The sequence below is a fragment of the Chinchilla lanigera genome, unplaced genomic scaffold, assembly GCF_000276665.1.
Source record: "Chinchilla lanigera isolate Chin_1 unplaced genomic scaffold, ChiLan1.0 scaffold00038, whole genome shotgun sequence".
Classification (NCBI taxonomy): domain Eukaryota; kingdom Metazoa; phylum Chordata; class Mammalia; order Rodentia; family Chinchillidae; genus Chinchilla; species Chinchilla lanigera.
In genome coordinates this window covers 3,750,257-3,771,479 of record NW_004955439.1, presented here as the reverse complement: position 1 = coordinate 3,771,479, position 21,223 = coordinate 3,750,257, and the positions used below count along the sequence as shown (strand labels likewise).

The 21,223-nt window shown below is 40.3% G+C and overlaps 1 protein-coding gene across 6 annotated transcripts in view; it reads left to right on the top strand.

The window, feature by feature from the left end:
• Sytl3 (synaptotagmin-like 3) overlaps positions 1–21,223 on the top strand; it is an 85,911-nt gene that overhangs the window by 54,475 nt on the left and 10,213 nt on the right. For 5 of the 6 annotated variants that reach the window (XM_005390516.2, XM_005390515.2, XM_013517359.1 and 2 more), the window contains 2 exons: positions 5,216–5,350; positions 18,046–18,224. In XM_005390516.2, coding sequence (XP_005390573.1) covers positions 5,216–5,350; positions 18,046–18,224 — 314 coding nt within the window. The remainder of the gene's footprint in view (positions 1–5,215; positions 5,351–18,045; positions 18,225–21,223) is intronic. The other variant, XM_013517357.1, reaches the window with a different exon arrangement.

Sequence of the window (21,223 nt, the reverse complement as noted above, 5' to 3'; positions counted from 1 at the left end):
CAGGAGCGCTGCTGTGAGGCGCAGTGCATTTGTTTGTGTTGTGACACGCGCTGCCCCCTTACCCCTGGGCTTGGATTTTGCATTGCCCTGAGCTGGTGTCTCCGGCACAGACCTCCCCTGCTGTAGCACCCATGGAACAGCTGCGCTCAGGCTGGATCGAGGGCTGCAGGTAGAGAGCCCCACGGTGGAGACCATACACGTGCACCTGCTGGCTCCTGGCTCTTGGCCAGGCACCCTTACAGCCTGTGCCGCCCTCTCTGTCCCCACCTTAATTGAGAATATGGCTGTTTGGAGGGCCAGTTTCGCCAAATGTTTACAAAGTGCTCGGCAATTATGGCAAGATCTATAAATGCTAAAGAATTAGTGGGCTGAAATATAAGAAATATATCTTTCAGTAGGACATCCTCAGACTGCAGTCCCACCTGTCTTAGCTGGTGAGCTGGTGAAAAGTGCATTCACTTTCCTCGGAACACTTTGGAGCACCGTGCCAATATGAATGATGCAACACAGTTCCTTTGGGAGCAGGGGTCATCGGTGTCCACCTTATAAGTGGCTACACTGAAGAACAGGGGTAGAAGATAATTTCTTTCTCCTCCCTGCCCCCTTTTAAAAATTAACCTCTTGCTATGTTGCCAAGGTTGGTCTTGAACTCCTGGTCTCCTGCCTCAGCTCCTGACAGCCTGCAGACATGTGTCACCACACGCGACTGACCTAGCCCCCCTGAAGCCATGTGGTGACTCGGAGATGGCGAGTGGGTAGACGGCTCTGATCTCCACTATGTCACTTCTGTAACCACTAAGTTTGAAAATGTTCTTGCAGAAGTCTTCACTGGAATGTCTGGACCAGGATTTTTTTTTTAAAGTATTTTTCCACATATTTTTTATTTAGTGCTTATTAGATATGCCAATTAATTGATTTCATTTTGGCAAATTTGTACATGCACATAACAGACTTTAATTATTTTCCACTTCCTACCATCCCCTTTGTCCCACCATCCCCTGTAGTGTCACGTGTGTTTTAGTGAACATATTTTGATCTTATCCATCCCCCTGATCAAGGATTCTTCACAAAGTAAATTCTCTTCACTTTTCTTATGGGTATTCCAGTGTTTTATTTTAGTAGTACTGGGGATTGAACTCAGGTCCTTCACAGTGAGCTATAGCCACACCCAGCCCATTAAATTTTTTTTAAAAAATATTTTGAGACAGGGTCTTGCTAAGTTACCCAGACCATGTTTGAACTTGTGATCCTCCTGCTTCAGCCTCCCAGAATGTGTGCCACTATACCCAGCTCCCCAGTGGGTTTTATTTCACATCTTATGAGTGTGTACTTGGTCTACATGGGCCATGAGCTATACATAGTTAAATAGGGAGATGCATGAAAAGCTATTAAGAGAGGGAAAAGCATCTGAGGACAGAGGTGGAGGAAAATGACTTAATTTTATTGAGTTTTCCTTTGCACTTGTGAAGCTTTTCCTACTGACACCTGAAATCTAAAGAAACAACCCGCTTTGCATTTGGCCTTCCCAACACAGCTTCTCACCCCATGAGCTGGCCGCATCCTAAAGGTGGAGGAGGGGAGGAGAGGCAGGTCCCAGTCATTTCCCAACTGTGAAAGACCTCAGGTTGCAGGGCAGTGCTTGCTTGCACCAGTGATTGCAGGAGCTGTGTCTGCTTTGTAGCTGGGATTGCCCTTGCTCCCAGCACCACGCTCCAGTGCTTTTCTGCCCCTGAGTTTATTTATGTTAAGAGGCAACTCTGAGATGAAATCTCAGAGGTGGAAGCAGTTGCTCTGATCTCCTATGTTCATAACTATTGTCAGCAAAAATCCCAGATGCAATTATTGGTTCCAGAGAAGCCACAGTTTGATCGAATGAAACAAGGTTTATTGATATTTCCCTGAACAATGTTAAACATAATACAGTAACTCTTTGCAGAATAGACCTCATTCAGGGCAAGCATTCTTCTGCGTAATTCGAGCAAAACTAGATAGTCACTGACTTACGTTAAAAATCACAGGAGGAGCAATGCTCATCTCAGTGGCATTGATAAGCCCTAGGACTGTGATGCCCTTTAACAAGGCACTAAATCTGAAGTGTCATCCAGGTCCTTAAGAATTTACTGGGGGAAAAGTTGAACACAAAATTTCTACCTGGATTCCTTAGCCAAGAGTTCTTCACAATAGTATCTACTTTTCTAATCTTGAAATATTCACATTTGTAGTTAAGCGTCATTAAAGCTTTCCTGAGTCCTGACTTGTTTTTTTTTAGAAAGTCTTCCCTGGCCATGAACTTGATATACCCTCTAATCTCTATTATAAAGAAAGTTTTCTTTGTTTTTTTTCCAGAACTCTCAGTCCTCACATTTAAAAAATGTATATTAGGTAGTATATATTAGTTAGTTTTAGCTGCCATAATACCATAGATTGGATGGTTTAAATCATTGACATTTATGTTCCCACAGTTCTGGAAGCTGTAAGTCTGAGATCAGGGTCTGGAATGTTCAGGGCCATTTTCCTGACTTACATCCACCACTTTACAGAATCCTGTTAGGAGGGGCGAGTGGGGTGGGAGCGCTCCATTTTCTTTCCTCATAAGAACATGAATGCTATTATTTCTATCGTGTTCCCTCATGTATGACCTCTTCTAACTGTCTCCTAAGGTCCCATCTCCAAATACCATCAGTGGAGTTGGGGCTTCAACACATGAATTTAGGGGGCCACAATTCAGTCATAGTAACAACCCAGGAGGTACAAAGCTCTGTTTCATTTTTTCTGTTCCTGTCTGACTGGGGATTACTGTTCTTGTATGGCATTCTCAGGCCCTCAGTAGCACTGCCCTTGTGGAAGCCTCTGTGTCCTGCTTGGCATGTATTTGGTTCCTTTCTGTGGAGTTTCCTCCATTCACTCGCAGCTTTAATGTCTGCAACCTCTTCCGCTCACCTTCAAGAGCAAGAGTGACTCTTTGGAAGTGTTCCTGGTGCAGTTGCTCCTCTGTGATTTTCATGGCCAACATCAGAGGCCTCTCCTCCTTTGCTGCTGCTCTCCCTGCCCTCCTGTTCCTTTCTGACTGCCTGGCAGTCTGCCCTTTCCTCTTCCCACTATGGAAAGTTCTCTGAGAAGCCCCAGGGACTCCTGGCTTGATCATGGAGGTGCCTGCTTCTCAGTCATCACTCTCTTGTTGCTTTGTCCCACTGGACATGGTTGACCAGGCATCCATTCTTTTCTTGAAAACTGATTTTTATTGATTTTCCTCATAATAAAACTTAGACCTACTCACTATGAGACCTTTAAAGAACAGAGACAAGAGGAGACTGGAAAGGGGAAGAAAGAAGAGGATGAAGGAGAAAAATCACATTAACCCTGGAAAGGGCCATTTTGGCCCTACACATGCATCCATATGACAAAAATACCCTCATTCACCCACTGTTGTAATTTGATTAACAAAAAAAGAATATGTGTTTTTCCATGGTAACAAATATATGCCATCATTTTGAATAGCTACATTTTAGGGCTTGTAATTCATGCCACTGAGTTGTCCTCCTGTGTCACCCATCCTCCAGGACTCTTGCCAGCGCTCAGCTTGGTACTTTTTCCTCTCATATTTTTATTGTGGTAAAGTTAGATGCCACACACACCCTGCCCTCTTAGCCCTGTTTCAGGGCATAATTCGGCAGCATTCACCTTGTTGTGCGACTATTACCATCCATCTCCCGAGCGCTCCATCTTATGAAACTGAACTTCATACTTTTTAATATTTGCCAATAGGATGTGCTTAAAGTTTGCATTTCTTTAATTTCAGGTGAGCTTTTTCTCATACTTTTCTTCCCTCTCAGAGCACTCTTCATTCTTGAAATCCTCGCGTTGGGCCTACTGGTCCTTCTCCATCTCCTTCCCTGCGGCTTTGGGCGATGCTACTGTGACTGCCCTGTATGTCCTCTTGGCCAGCCTCTCACATGCTCTGTGTGCTTATGATCTTTCTCCCAATCTCAGGCTCGCACTAGCAGGTGTGTCCAGTCCATGACCCACAAGCTGGACCTACCTGAGCCACGCTGAAGAAGAATTGTCTTGGGCCACATAGAAAACATATAATATAATTAATGTATATAAATAACAAAACTCCCTTTTTAAGAATATTTTTATCATAACAAAAATAAGAGGGCAAGTGGCCCATGCATTGGGCATACCTGTCCTAAATGCAGAGCTTGGAACATGCTCGTTACTTGACAGTTTTGATAACTGCTCCACTTGGGGCCTTGTATTTTTATGTTTCTCCACCTGCTCATCAGCTTCCCACTGAACTTATGTCCGCACTAAAGATCACCTGGGATGCCCTCATCCTGAGTAACCCCCCTCTCCACCTTCCCACCGATGGGGCTGGTGCTTCCGTTGTTACCTGTCTCCGTTTTCCTAGTAGCTCGTCAACTCTTGTAGAACAAACATCTTCTCTCTTCCTCTCTCTCTTCCTCCTCTTCTGGCCCCTGGAGTTAGAGGGGTGGACTGCATACACTATTGCTTAGCAGCTATTTCTGAGAATGGAGTTGACATCCTGGGAATTGAGAGTGTAATAATGTGGAGGGAATCCTGTCTTTCACTTCTTCTGTAATGGTCTCACCTAGCATTTTATTCACGGAAATATATGACTGTGGTACAACTGTTACCTTTCCAAGTTCTACCATCAATCCAGAATCAGGGCCTAAAGTATCAAGTACGAAACTTTTTAGTCTGGAAGAGGTTTTTCCCAACTTGCCCACAATATAGATTGCTCTTTCCTATCCATGCCCAATAGAACTTTCTGCACCAATGGAAATGTTCTTAACTGAAATGTCCTGTACAATAGCTACTGCTGTACACACTTAGATTTTTTTTCCTTTTCGTGTGTATTTAAGAGCTAAAATTGTTTCTTGGGCTGAATATATTTCATGTGGTTAAATGCCAGGATCATACTTATGGCCAAAATTTGGACTTCTTTAAGACTTACTACTCTATAAGTAACCCACTCAACAACATTCCTGGGTATCCCAAAGCTTGATGATGTCTGCCTCTGGGCTCTGCGGGTGTGTGTGTATGCATATTCCCAAACACAAATGTGTCCTCTTACTCAGCCTCTAGAAATTTGCATATCAATAACATCAAACAATAGATGCAGACTGTGCTTGCTGAACCAAGTCAAGTGGGGATGAGAACTATAACATCAGTCTTGTTTTTCCTTCTCCAGAAGGTCAGCATACCAGATATTCTAAAATTTCTCCGTCAAGAAGACCCCAAACACTCTACCGGCTCTGTTTTGAAGCAACAGACTCTCCCTTCCATTTCAACTCCTACCACCTTGTTCTCTGGAGGCTTGAGACACGTGAGTCTTGTCCCAGGACTGTGGACACAGGCCTGATTATCCAGACATCAAATGGGATGTTGCTCAGTGATAGACAGTGTGTTTAGTGTGCATTAGGTCCTGAGTTCAATTCCCAGCACTAAAAACAAACTGACCAAACAAAAACCACCCAACTGTATTGGTAGGAAGGAATGAACTGTTGTGAGATAAACAGGAGCCTGACAATAAGAATTCAGTTAGACTGGAAGTCGAGGAGAGCTTCATTATACTTTGAAGTAGTTTTTTTTTTTTTTTCAATAGTTTATTGTGAACATTTTCATACATACAGAGAGTAACTAATAATAAAATAATGGGATCTTTTAATAAGAAGGTTTTAATTTTGATGCAGTCTTGTTTATCACAGTATATCCTGTCTGTCCACGGGTCATAAGGATAATCTCCTGTTTTCATCTAGTTAGAAGCTTAATAAAACTTGAGCCTTTATGTTTATGTACCAGTTTAGCAGTTCTTTGGTTATATGAGATAGAGGGTTAGGCTAATGTTCTTTTAACAGGTCATATAAGTAAAATTTTATAAACTTTTATCTATTAATCCTTTTAATATCTTTGATAAGTAACAAGTGGAAAAAAAAGATAGCTTAACAAAGGACAATACCTAAAAGAGACAAACCAAAACCAAAAACAAAAACACACAAAAAACAAACAAACAAACAAAAAGAGACAAAGCATAAGCAATTGACAAAGACAAGGAAATTCAAGGGGTAAGCAGTTGACAAACAAGGACGACAAACTGGACATAGTGGTGCACATCTGTAATCCCAGCATGTGGGAGGCTGAGGCAGGAGGATCCCAGTGAATTCAAGGCAAGTCTGGGCTAAATAAGCAAGTTTATGGCCAGCCTACACTACATAGTTGAGACCCTGTCTCAAAAAAAAAAAAAAAATCAAAACCATAAAAAACAAAGATGACAGTTTGATTACCTAAGCGATCATACTCCAGAATTTATGAAACAGAAGCAAAACTCTAACCTCCATCCAGTTGTCTTGGTGAGGGCTGCCAGAATGATACAGGGATAAATGATATAGGACCTCCAAATAAGGGAAGTATTAGAGCTCCCAATCTGCTAGATGACCAATAGGCTGAGTTCATGTTGCCCCAACTCAAAGAATGAACCCTAAGGAACAATGGAGGTTAAGAGCAAGAAATATTTTTTGAGGGGAAAGAAAACTTCTGTCTAGGAGAGACAGAAGGGGACCCTGGAAAGTGGATTACCCTGAGGGTAATTTTTAAATAAGGTATTTAGTTCATTAAATATCACTTTTGCTTTCCCCAGTGACTTTGACATATTTTATTAAATGCAAATCGCCTGGGCTCTCGATTTTGTTCCACCAGTCTCTAGTTCTATACTTAACGCCACGACCATGTTGTCTTGTTTAGGCTTGTAGAGAGTCTTACAGTTGGGTAGTATAAGTCCTTTAGTTTTCTTTTTTCAAGATTGCTTTGTAATGTTCTTACTCTCTTCTATATTTATAGACAGGCATTTTTACCCATTTAATTAATTTCCAAACATTGAGTGCTACTTTTTGCCTAGAACTTGTGATATATCGGATGGTAGATGATTCCGTGGATGAGGGATTGTGAGGCCTCAGTTAGCAGTTGGCTTACTCTGCTTGAGGTACTGTAGCACATTGCCATAGACTTAGTAATTTATAGATAATAGAAATGTATTTCTCATGGTTCTGGACGATAGGAGTCTGAGATCAAGGCACTGGTAGGACTGGTATCTAGTGAAGACCAATTCCTCATAGATGGGTCCATCTAGTATTTTTACATTGTGGTGAAGACAGAGGGACCAGGGACCCAAGTCCTACATGAAGCCTCTTTTACAAAGGACTTACACCCATTCACAGGGGCTCCAGTCTCATGACTTAATCACTTCCTAAATGCTCCACCTAACAACACTGTCACGTCTGTGATTACATTTCAGCACATGAATTTTGGAGGCAACATAAACATTTATGATCATCATTCTCTCTCTTATTATATGACCTTAGACAATCACCAAGACTCAAACTTCAGAGATTTCATCAGGGAAATGGATGTCAGTTCCTTTACTATTATAACAGTGTAGTGGAACTCCCTGGAAACCAACTTCCGGGTCACAGTGTAGCTCTTTTAGTGGCAAGGATTGTGATGCAGAGGCAGTCCTTTAACCAGCTTATGCACCAAGGAGTGTTTTTATGTAAAATGATGTTTGGCTCAAATGATAGGCACCTTCCTCTGATCTCAAAACATTGTCATTAATTCTCCTTAATATGCTCCCTCCCTTCTCAAACACATTTATCCCATTATTCTTGCCTCTTTCTGAAGTAGTTCTGGAAGTCCTCTTTTGTGAATGTCTTTAGTTGTGCTGCTGTCCATTCAAGACACTTATCTTTCAGGGTCATTTGACTTTGGGGAAGACTTTGGAGAAGAACCGGAAGTCATATGGTACTACATATGGTGATAAAGCAGATGAAGACAAAACATAATGTTTTTATTTGATAGAAATTGCTGTAAACTGGTTCCCATGGAAGGGCCTGCCTCCTACAATACCATTGCTGTGCACCCTCACTCCTGAAAATGGGGGGCATGACTGCTGATACCTGAAACATTGTCAAAATGCAGAATTTTGGGCTCTACCAAGACGTGCTAAGTCAGAATGTGTAACCTAACAGAAGCCCAGGAGATTTACATGCACAGCCAGGTTTGAGAAATATAGTTGAACCCTGGCAATTTCGAATCTTGAGAAACTGTTAGAGCTTGGTGGGGATTCTTGAGTAGTTTAGGGCTGTGCTGTTCTACATAGTAGCCATTAGCACATATGGCTGCTGGTGCTTGAAACATGGCTAGTCCTAACTGAAAGATTCTAGAAGATTAAAACACCTGCTGGATTCTGAAGATTTTAGTATTAAGAAAAACAAAATCTCGTTAATAATTTTGTGGGGCTGGGGGTATGTCTTGGTTGTAAAACATTTGCCTAGCATATGTGAGGCCCTGGATTCAATTTACATCACAAAACAAAAACTATATGGATGCACATTGACATAATAGTATATAAAATTTATTGGATTATTAAGAGATACTATAACCTCCCACCTATTTTTAAGAAGTGACTACTAGAAGATGTAAAATGCCATATTTGGCTTACATTGTATTTCTATTGGGCAGCACTGGGCTGGGTCCCATCATGGTACATTCAGTAGCACCCAGAGGAGGAATTTTTTTCCATAGGCTTCTCTGGGGCATTGACTCCCATGTGCTGGGCATGGACACTGGGCACTGTCCCGGGAAGGAGCTCCATGTTCTCACTTGGTTCTCAAGCAGGCAAATGAGTGCACAGGGGCTGAAGACCAGGGTTCTGCTCTCAGACGCAGACGCTGCTCACACTTGTCCTCTCCTGGAACTGTCTTCACTGCTCAGGTCCCATAGTGGCTGGTAGCAGAGCCACGACTCAAATTTCTGACTGCTGATGTCTCAGTTTGTTTGGGCTGCTATTAAAAAAAAAAACTACCTCAGATTTGAATGGCTTTAAAACAGACATTTATTTCTCACAGTTCTAGAGTCAGGAAGTCTAAGAGCAAGGCACTGGCAGAACTGGTCTGGTGAGGACGTACTTCCTGCTCGGTGGATAACACCTTCTGACTGTGTCCTGACAAGTGGAGAGGGAGCCTTCTTGGGCCTCCTTTATGAGGACACTGATCCCACTCACAAGGGCTCCACCTACTCAGCTCCCAAGGCTCTCTCCTCATACCATTGCCTTGAGGACTAAGGTTCTGACATATGCAAGGACGGATGTCCAGTCCCTATCAGGCTTCAACTCTCTGCTTCTTAGGTGCCCTTTTCATTGAACAAGTAATGCTGAGAGAAGCCTGGAATGGCCAGGATATTTCAGAGAGCTTGTGTTTGAGGAGAGCTTGAGGCCTTGCTTCCTGACCAGCTGTGGTTTATAGTTGACAACTGTTCAGAAATATAAAAATCCTGAAGAAACACTTTCCTCCAGACCAGGTGGGCAAGGATGGTTTCAGAGACTTCTCTTCTGCCCTGTGATGGGCATGAGACTGTGAGTGCATAACATGGCCTCTGGGAGGTTTTCTCAAGGTTTACCAGAAAGTTTTCCCCTTCCTTAGGGGACAAGGGGCTCCCAGCAATCTAGCCATTGTGATCCTCTCTGAGGCTGACTGGGAGGGTGAGACAGAACCTTCACAAGAAGCGGAAAGGCCGTGTTATGGCTTAGATCTGGGGTATTGGCCCCAAGGCTTTTTTGGGTTTGAAAGGTGACTGGATCTTGGAGGTGCTATACTGAGGTGCTATACTTAACAGTGGATTAGTCCTCTGATATTTCATAGCCGACTTGTTGTTAGTAGGCAGGACCTGGTTAGAGGCAGGTCACTGTGGGCATGACCTGGAAGAGTACATCTCTCTCCTGGCTCCTCCTTTTTCTCTCTGCTTCCTGGTTTCCATGATGTGAGCAGCATTCCTTCCTCCATGCCCTTCCTGCCTTGGATCCAGGTGCCTAGGGGCTGAATCTGCTAAAAACAACAAGCCAAAGTAAATCCCTCTTTAATTTGTGGGTGTCAGGCATTGTCTCAGTGATGAAAAAGTGACTAAGACAGTTTCCTTCAAGGTCCAGCATCCTTTAGAACAGGCTTCAAGCTCCTTCAAGGGGCAGCATCCTGTCTTTGTAGCCCCAGAAACCAACATAGCCAAGTACACAGATGGATTCATGGGGTCTGACATGACCGGTCCCCACTCTGCTCTGATCTTGCCTGCTCCCCTTTCCTCAGTTCACTCAGCCACATGGCTGCCCACTGGCCCTTGAACCCCACAGACACAACAGATGTCACCAAGCCACATTCTCCCTCCTCCTTCCTTTTGAGTCCTTCCTTGGATCCAAGGCCACCTTGGGATCTCCTCCATTCCCCATCCCACCTCCCTTGCCTGCTGCCTGCTTTATCGACTTTCTCAGCACCTTCTGCATGCTACCTAATTGGCTTTTCTGTCTTTATCAGTTAGCCATCTCCTCCCCTACAAAAAAAAGTAATTCCCAGGAGCAGTCTCTGACACACGATGGTCCTTAGTAAGCACCTGTGGGACAATCAGGTTGTCCTGACGCATGGCTTTATGAGCTGTGGTAGTGAGAACCATTATCTCATTTCAGAGGTGAAGAGCATTAAGTGACCTGCTAGCATCCTACAGTGGCTGCGTGACTGAGTCTGGTCCCTGGGCCTGGAGTTGGTACCCAGGCTTGTGGTACAATCTCACAGGAGTGTTGGGCTGGTTTCCCTGGCCTGTTTCACTTACTTGGGACTGATCCACACCTGGAGAACTTTCAAGAGTTAAAAGCTATAATACTGGCTTAGGCAGATGGGCTTAGTCTCTCTGCTCCCTTGACACAGTACAAATTCAGTAGGGGTCCCTAATCCCATCCTTTCTTCTAAAAATTTCTCTGGGTACCTTGAAATGTATAATCATGAGGTTGAATTATTACATTTAATTTTAATCTGTTCCCTTGAGACCAAAGCAGTGTTTGTCTGAGGAAGCTGAACTCCCATGGGGAAAATAACTAGTTATTGCTTCTTGCATAAAGATGTTGCCTACCCTTGGGAGAGACATTCACATCCTCAGAAAAACAAGGAGCTGGGGCTAGAAAAAAGCTTATTAAATCTCCACTTAATGACAGAAGTACAAACAGAAACAGACACCAATTGGAGGAAATTATCCAACCTCCCATGTAGAAAATCAGGGCAAAATTAAAGCATGCTGCTATTTTGGGACCACTTTAGTAAATTTTTAAAATGCTGGTGAGGGTATACAGTGGCAGGGATTTTGTTGTAATATCTCTGGAGGGAAATTATTAATATGTCTCAAAAGCCTTTAAAATGTGTTCTCTCTCCCACCCACCTTGTGCTGGTCCAGCATGCTAAACACACACTTTACTATTGTGTTACACTCCCAGCCCAAATATAAAGAATTAGTCTGACACTTTCAGGTATAAATGAAAAGTTATCATAAATTTTATCCCAAATGTGCACATATAGATTTCCAAAGAAGCCTTGTTTATAATTGTTTTTAGTTTGAAAAGTCAGCAGCAAATATCAAGAGAAAGTAAGTTACATGGCATGTGTGCCCAGGGTGATTCTACTTGTGTAAACTCCAAAATCAGGTAAAACTAACCAATATGGGGGGGATATACATATATAATGAAGCCATAAAGAAAAGAAAGATGATTAGCAGTTTTCATATATAAGAACAAGAGGGGATTGGATAAGGGAGGAGCCATGGGCACTTTTTTGGGGGGATGGTTTGAGACAGGGTCTCACTGTGTAGTTCAGGCTGGTCTTGAACTCACTATGTAGCCTAGGCTATCCTTGAGCTCAGGGCAATCCTCCTGCCTCAGCCTCCTGAGTGCTGGGATTACAGGCATGCACCACCACACCTGACTACAGGGCACTTTTGAGGTTCTGGTGATGTTGTTCTTAAAATAAATGGTGGGCACATGGATCTTCACTTTATACAGATTGTTTATGCTTATGCATTACAGATATTTTTTGTGGTACTGGGGATTGAACCCAGGGCCTTTGCACTGAGCTACATTCTCTAACCCTTTCTATGTTTTATTTTGAGACAACTCTCACTAAGTTACCCAGGCTGGGCTTTAATTTCTAATCCTCCTGCCTCAGCCACCTGGATTGCTGAGATAATAGGCTTATATACACTTTTTAAAGTATATTATACATTTCACAATCAAAAGGAGAAAAAGAAGACAAGAAAAACCAAGAAAAAGATTCTTTTCCCATTTCCTTGTCCAGTTAGAAAGCTACAGTTACAGCTTCCAGTTCTGGATCTATCTATTTTTCCTTTCAGTTGTCTGCCTTTACTTTATATTACTAATGTTACCAATTTAGAGTTGTTACCTCTTTCAAATGGGTTTGCCTTTTTATTGTTATGAAATACTCTTTTTTTTTAAATAGTGCTTCTTGACTTAAAATTTATTTTGTGCGACATTATTATAGTTACAGCTTCTTTTTAGGTGGTGTTTGATGGTATATTGTTTTCTTTCCTCTACTTTCTACCTTTCTTTACATTTCCACTTAAACTGTGTCTCATATTAATAGTATATCTACACCTGCTTTCTTCAGGTTTCCTGTCACACGGAGTATTGTTTTCCATCCTTTGACTTTCAGTCTATTAATTTCTTTTTGAATTAAATGTGTTTTTGAATTAAATGCAGCATATTGTTGGATCTTGCTTCTTGATCCATTCTGCCAGTCTCTTTCTTTTGAATTGAGACCATTAACATTGGTGGTTATAACTGATATATATTGACTTATCCTTGTCATGTTATTTTTCTGTTATTCATTCTTTTTTTTTTCTATCTCTTTAATTACTTGCCTTGCCTGGTAGATTCATTCTGTTGAGGTTTATGGAGTGTAGTCCTAATTTTCTCTTTCTGGAATGTCCTTCAGAACATTTTGGAGTACTGGTTTGGTGGTCATGAATTTTGTTAGGTGTTCTTTGTTATGGGAGCATCTTATTTCTTCATCAATTTTGAAAGATAGCTTTGTGAGGTACATCAGTCTGGGTTGGAGGTTGCTTTCTTTTAGGGCTTGAAATATTTCACTCCAAGCTCTCCTTGACCTGAGGGATTATGTGGAGAAGTCTGCTATGATTCTGATGGGCTTTCCTTCATATGTGATTTGTTTCTTTTCTCTGGCAGCTTTTAATATTCTGTTCTTGTGTTGAATTTCTGGAATCTTGACTACTATATGCCTTGGTGTAGTTTTTTTTTAATCATGGCTTATTGGAGGTCTATATACCTCACTTACTGTATGTCAAATTATTTGTCCATGCTTGGGGCATTTTCTGTCTTTACTTCTGTGAACAGATTTTTTTGTCATTTTTGCTATCTCCTGCTTTTTCATTGGCTCTTATCAATATCATGATATTCTCTTTTGCATTATCTAGCAGCTGCTAGATTGATTTGTCTTGGTCCCTTGCTATTTTTAAGAAATCTTTCTTTTCATGATTGCTATTCTATCTTCTATATTTGATATTCTGTCCTCACATTGGCTCATTCTGCTGTATATACTTTCAATGGAATTTTGAATCTTCTGGATAGCTGTTTGAATCTGTTTCATTTCTTTCCTATGTTGTGTATTCATGGTTTTCACCATTTTCCTGAGATCCTCTATTTTTTAAATCTGTATCTTCTCTAGAGTCAGTAATCATGTCTTTCATTATAGTTACCATCTCTGCAGTTTTCTGAGAAATTATTTCTGATTTGATTTTTTTCTAGAGCCTTGTTCATCTGCTTTGCTACTTCCATTGTTACCACTTCAGAGAGTCCAGATGAGTAACTTTCAGATTGTTTCACCTTATTACCTCCTGGGTTTGCCTTTAGTGATCTGAAAGTCTGTGGTCACAGCTGCTTAAGTGTCTTCTCATTTTCTTTCTTTTGTTTTTTTTTTCATTTTAATTTAATTCCTGGGTTGATGCTTATAATTGTTTATGGCAGATAGCTTTATTGCTAGTATTTAGAACCCATGAGAAAATGACTACTTCACAACAATATCTTCCAATTGTAGTTGGCTTTTGGGTTTTAAGCCTATTGGAAGATCCTACCTCTTCAATTTATTGGGGATGAGAAATTGCTGCCTTTTGGGCCTAGCTCCTGGTTCTTTGGCACTGGTCTATCCTATTGTTTATAACCCTTAGGTAATCTCAGTCTTGAAATAACAAGAACAACTGATTAGAACAAATATGTCACCTTGGCTAAAGTAGTACAATAAGCAATAACAATAGTATCAAACACAGCCTAGAGAATGACAAACTGTGGTAACTATTAATTTGCCACCTTTAACCATATGAACTATATTTATGGTTTATGTAACAAAATCTAAAACAAACCAGAAAGTTGTGCCCTCAGCAGGGCATTTTTACCCTTGGAAGAAAGCTTAAAAGGAATTTGGAGGAAAAAATAGAGAAACAGAAGAAGAAGGTTAGAAGCAAGACTGGAAGACCAAGGAAGATTATTCAAACTGGTGAAGAAGACAGGAGGGAAAGAGAGAAGGTAGAAATAAAAATAAGAACAGAATGGAACAACAATGACAAGAAAACTAGAAACAATGTTCACATTCATACCAAAAAAAAACAAAAGAAAAAAAGAAAAGAAGAGAAAAAATGTTCACTTCAGGGTGTGTCTCTGCTGTAACTGGTAGACAAAGTGGGCAGACAGACCCTGGATCCACGTTGATTAATCCCAGCAAGTCAGCTGTAGATTTACAGCAGAGTACTGGCTAATCCCAGCAGGCCTACACCTTTAGTTCCACTTAAATTCAGGCTGGTTTGTGGCTGTGAGGCTGAAACCTGATTTGTGCAACCTGCAGCACTCCATATGCCTTCTGATGGCTTGACCTCAGTTCCTTGACCTCCTTCCAATTGAACTCAGCTCTATCTCCCCTGAAACAGGGAGCTGGTAGATGCAGCCAGTCTGCAAGTGCTCTGAGTTCCAAGCTCAGTTGCCCTCTGGGAGGCCTAGACAAGAGGATTACAATTTTGAGCCCAGCTTGAGCAATTTAATGACTTAGTGAGATCCTGTTTTAAAAAAAAATGGTTGGGGATGCAGCTTAGTGTGGAAACCCTGAGTTGAATCTGTAGTTAAAAAACAAAAACAAAAGCAAAACAAAAAACTGTCTTCTCAGCAGTTTTATTAGTATGATCCTGTGGGTAGTTTTATTTATTTTATTTTATTTATTTATTTGGTACTGGGAACTGAATGCACAACCTCATGCTTGCCAGGCAGGCACTGTACTGCTGAGCTATATCCCCAGCCGGGTAGTTTATTTAAAAATTATTTGTCACTATTGAATCTGTGGTATATTATCTCTTGTCAGTCTTGTAAAATTCTTACCCGTTATCTCTTGAAATAGTTTCTCCCTCATTTTTCTTTGTGAGGCTCTAAGTATACATTATACATTTTCATTATACACAGTATTTCTCTACATTTTTATTTTCATCTTTTTCTCTATGTTCCTCTCTAAATATTTTCTACCGATCCATCTTCCAGTGTACCAATCCTCCCTGTAGCTGTGTCTGATTTTATGTTAATTTGTGAAATTCATTAATTTCTGTTACCCTAATTTTTAGGTCTAACTTTTTAAAATTTGCATCTCTCAAATGACCAGTGATGTTGAAGATTGTTAATTTTTTTTGTTATTTGTATATTCATCTGAGAAGTATGTATTCATCTCAGATGCCCATTTTTGGATTGGGTCTTTAAATTTGGGGGGGGTCTGATTTTTTGAGTTCTTTATATTTTAGGTCTAAAATATATTTTTATTTGGTTCTTTTACTGTAGATTCTGGTATTCGGAAAAAATTCTCTATTTTGTTACCTATTTTCTTGACCTTATGAATCACTCTTATTTTCAAGTTCGTGTCTTACAGTGCCAGTATCTGATCAGCTGTGGATTTTGTTGTGTTCTCCCATATTTTTAGTCACTTGTTCCTGTATGAGCAACCATCTTAGCTTACCCTAAAATTTCCAGCATTTCAAGTGCTACATCCCAGGACATTTCTCAGGACTGAGGAAGCTCAGACAATTGGGCACCTTTTTAGTCCTGATATACCTGATAATTTTTGATTGAATATTGGACAGTGTATATTAAAAAAAGGGATAATTTGAGACTTAGAAAGATGTTATCTTCCTTCACAGGAATTTTTGTTTTCAAGGGGCAGTTAGAGTGGAGACAAATGGTCTTTCCCCAGTCTGAGATTGAGCTTGTGCAGAGCTGGACTTCAGTGTTTGTCAGGACCTTGATCTCACCCCATTGACTCTTACTTCTAGTAAGAAAACATTTGCAGGGTCTCCTCTGAAAGTCTGGACATTCCCCAGGCCCTACTCCATGGTAAGCCAGAACTGTTTTTTCTTTCTGTCATGATGGGTTTTACTCCTATGCTTCTTGGTGCCACAGGTTCCAATTCAACAAAGTGGAATTGCTGATTTACCTTGAGTGGAAAGGCAGCATCTGGGTGTCACTTTCCAATCCATGCCCCTTTTCTCTGGGAACTTAGTTTCTTGAGTTCTGCATGCTTTCATGGCCTTGGGTGCTACTTTTTATCTCCCAGCCCTGTCCCACTGCTAAACACTGTGCTCAGCTTCTGAATCTCTCAGCTCCTTCACTGAGTGTCTTCTCTGTTTTCTAACCTTGTGCTCCTTGCACATGCAAAAAGCCTCAGGTGGAAAAGCAGCACAAATCAACAGGCTCACCTCAGCGGGTTTCTCTTCTCTGTAGCTTCTTGGACCCTGATGTCCTGGCTGTCTTGGTAGCTCTACACTGTGGCAGAACAGTTTAACTGTTTAACTCACTCAGCTTGCTCATTGTTCTTGACAGAAAAGTTAGCATAGTACAACTTACTGTGACAGAACCTAACGTGAAGTTCTAAGAAGAATGCTCTCTGAGCAGAATTCTTCAGCTCCTCCATTCATCCACCGTGTTCTAAGTAATTCACTTCTTTTACCAACCTCCTCTAACCATTCTTTCCAGTGTTCCCTCTTTTATACCTCATTCATTCATGCTGCCTGATCATCCCATGTGTTCTTGAGTATACAGAGTTTTAAAGTTGTTTTCTGTGCAGCAATCATGTAGTATTGGAAGATGACTTTTCAGAGCCAGCAACTGGGTGTGGTGAAGCTGGGTATATGCTTAGCATTGATTAAGCAGGTCCAGTTCTTCCAAGGAGTTGTTGGTTTGGTTTTTTAAAAATTCCTCTCTAGGGGGGCTGGGGATTTAGCTCAGCGGCAAAAGTGCCTGCCTGGCATGCACGAGATCGTGAGTTCGGTTCCCGGTACCGGAGAAAAACAAAAAAAAAATTAAAAATAAAAAAAAATAAAAATTCCTCTCTAGGGGTTCTGAGTTTTTGCCCTGAAGCTTTCTTGGTGTTTTTATAATGTGGAAGAACTGGTTGGGAATTAGAAGCAGAAGTCAGTTAGGCTTCTCTCTGTGAAGTCAGCTTTGAGACAGGGAGCATGCAAATGGTGGCAGTGTTTAAGCAAATTTCATAGTGATAATTATTTCTTCTTGCCCAAGCACCCTTATCTCTATCATCTAAACCTAGAGTGCCCTGGATCGGGATGGTAGTTTTTTTTAGGTACCCATACAAATAGAAGCACAATTTATCATTACCTCTGACTGCACAATTCATATACCTCCTTCCGTTCAGTCCACACTATAACCCTAGGAGACCAGCATGATTTTTCTCAGATTTTGACACAGCTAGTGGGCTACAGAGCCAGCATTTGAATCCATCTGATTTCCACTTTCAGACACTTAGCCCCATGCTATGCTGTCCGATCATGAATGCTATCCACCACCGAGAGTCATCCTGCAGAAGGAGTGAGTCCATTTCATCCCAAAGGATCCATGTTAAAGAATAGGGTTTTAGAACCTTTATTGTTAGGCAGAGACCATATCTGGGCAATATTGGGCTTTCTGAGGATGCCTCATCTCTTAGGGTGCAATTCATTTTGGCGAAGTACAAGCTGGTGCTTATTAACTTAATGTGAGCCAGGATATATTCTCTGTGTGGATTATGATTTATTTGATATCTTGAAATTAGAACTGTAAAAATTATTAACTGTAAAACAATTTATTATATCTGTCATTCTCAATTTCAGGGAAGCATAATTAGCATTAACAGCACTTGCACAGAGATGGGTAATTTTGACAACGCTAATGTCACTGGAGAAATAGAATTTTCTATTCGTTATTGCTTCAAAACTCATTGTTTAGAAATATGCATCAGCACCTGTAAGAATCTTGCCTATGGGGAAGAAAAGAAGAAAAAGTGCAATCCGTGAGTTTTTTTTTTAAAGTTTTGGGTAAGATGGTAGATGTACTGATTCTAAAATTCATATGGAAGTGCAAAATTCCAAGAATAACCAAGACAGTTACAAAAAAGAACAAAAATAGAAAAGACTTACTTCAACAATTATTTGAAAGCTGTAATAATTCAAATAATGTTATCGACGCAAGGATAGACAAATGGGTTAACAGAAGAAAATCAAAGGTCTAGCTACAGACCTTAGAATATATAGGAACTTATATATAGTCAGGGGTGTTTTAGACCATTCAGGTTGTTGTAAAAGACTAGACTATGTGGTTTAGTATATGTGCTGCTAAAGTGTGCTCTACACTGGGTAGCTTATAAGCAACAGAAATTTGTTTCTCACACTTCTGGGTACTGTGAAGTCTAAGTGCTGTCTGATTCAATCTGATGAGGGTCAGTTTCCTGGTTTAGAGATGGCCATCTGCCTCTGTCACCACATGGGGGAAGGGAGCAAGGCAGCTCTCTGAGAACTCTTTAATAAGGGCACTAACTCCATTCATGTGGGCTGTCCTCTTGCCTCCCAAAGGCCTCACTTCCAAGTACTGTAACACTGGGGGTAGGGTTTTGTCCTATGAATTTTAGAGAGACATGACCATTTAGTCCATGGGAGGGGATATTACAAATCAGTGCGAGAAAAGTGGACTTCATAAATGGTATTGGAAGTTTGGCTTTCCATATAGGAGAAACAAAATTAAAATCCTGCTTCACACAATTCATAAATACATTAAATTTTTTCCAACTGATAGACATGAAATGATGAATCATCATTATTTAAATATGCACTTCCCTGATTATTAGCAAGGATGAGCAACATTTTACATGTGTGCTTTAGCCGCTTAGATTTCTCTTTCTGTTCATGTTTTTTTGCCTGTTTTACTATTGGTTTGTCATTTTCTTGTTTATAGGAAAATTTTGTGTGCATGTGTGTAGTACTGAAAATTGAACTAAGGATGCATATTACCACTGAGCTACATCTGCAGCCCATAGACATGTTTTTAAAAATCTGTTTTGTTTTGACAAGATCTCACTACATAGTTCAGGCTGGCCTTGAACTCACAGTGATCTTCCTATCTCAGCTAGGATTATATTTAAAACCACACCTGGCTTTAAAATCTATTTTTAGTAGGTTTTTCAAAGTTCTTCTTAGTTGCATGTATTTTACATATCTTACCTAGCTATTCCTTATTTTCTAATATATTTGCAGTGGCTTTGCTTGTAAAGAATTTGGTAATATCGAATTTATGAAAATCCTCCTTTATAATCTCTGTTTTTTGGGGCTGGGAGTATAGCTCAGTGGTAGAGCACATGCTTAACATGCGCAAGTCCCTGAGTCAACCCCTAATACCAAAAACAAAGGAAATAAAAAAATCAAAACCAAAAAATTCTGCTTTTTTTGTATGTGTAGAATTCCCATGCCAACTGAAGTTATGAATACATCTTCTCTATTCTAATATATTTTTTAAAAATTTAGAACCTTTCCCATTAGGACTGGAATTGATTTTCTGTGTATGACCTAATATAAGAACCTCATTTTTGCCTTTCTTTCCTACATGGAAAACTTTGGATACCCTGTGTTAATTGCCGACAGTAGAGTGATGGTGGGAAGGGGAATGGGCTGCTGATCCAATCAAATAGTCTGTCCTGAAATTTTTCAGCAACTTTTCAATGCAAAAAAAAATTACGCTTATGGTTCTCCACAATAATCTTTATTTTTTTGGTTTTAATTTTTATTATTCCTCTACTTATGCCATATATTGGTGCTTCAGGGAATTTGAAATAGAAAATTTCTTTGTTCCAGAAATGGCCACGATTTCACCTAAAAATTTAAGGGACACAGATAAAGTAGTGCTCATACTAAAAGAGTAAACGTGAACCATTTAAACCTCCACCTTGAAATGCTAGGAAAAGAAGAGCTAAGTATTTCTACAAATAGTAGATCATAAAGATAAGTCACAAATAAGTGAGATAAACTATGGAGAAGATTGATGAACCCAAATTTGAAAAGATCAGTGAAATTATAAACTTGTAGCTAAATTTAACAAGATAAAACACACAAGTACTGATATCAAAAATGAAAGAAGAGCTATTGTGAAAAAACTAACATTGAACAATAATAGGCCATTATGTAAACCTTTATGCAAATAAGTATAATAACTTAGATGAAACAGACACATATCTTATAAAATACAAGTTACCAAAATTTGACCTGAGATGAAATAGTGAACATAAATGGTCCTATATCTTTTAAAGAGATTGAATTAGTAATTTGGCATGCTCTAATAAGATGCTATTATAAACAATGCTGTGTGACTAAGTCCCTCAGATTATGAGATATAAGAGGGGCCATTTCTTAAAGATTATTCCAAATTCCCTGAGGTACCTGGGTATAGCTCAAAGGTAGAGCACTTGCCTACCATGCACAAGGCTCTGGGTTCAAACCCCTCCCCTTATATCCCCTATATGCACATACCCCAAAAGAAAAAAAGACACACGTCCTGTCATTCTTGGTTTTGTGCCTTGCATAGGTGCACCAGGAACAAGTGTAATGATTGTAGCAGAATTGTTTATAATAGCAAAGAGTAAGACTTGAGACAAAGGCTCCTCCAGAGGGTAAGTGACTCATGGTAGGCTTGTACAGTGGAGTCATATGAAGGAATATAAATGAATAAGTTATAGCTACACATAGTGATACAGATGAATCTCATACACTGAGTTGCAGAAAACTATGTGTGAGCAGTTTTGTTGATATAAAAGTTCAAAAACAGGACCCTCAGCGGAGAAGAGTAGTCTTTGAAGCTTAAGGAAAAAGCAAAGTGAATCCTGAACTTTCCATTTCCTCTTTATTCTTGTGAGTGAGAGCACAGTGATACATGGAGGTAGAGGCAGGGCAAGCGGGATCATGGCTCCATTGTTCAGGTTAAAAAATCAGGTTCTATGGTGCTCATCAAGTGGCAGAAGAGGAGGGG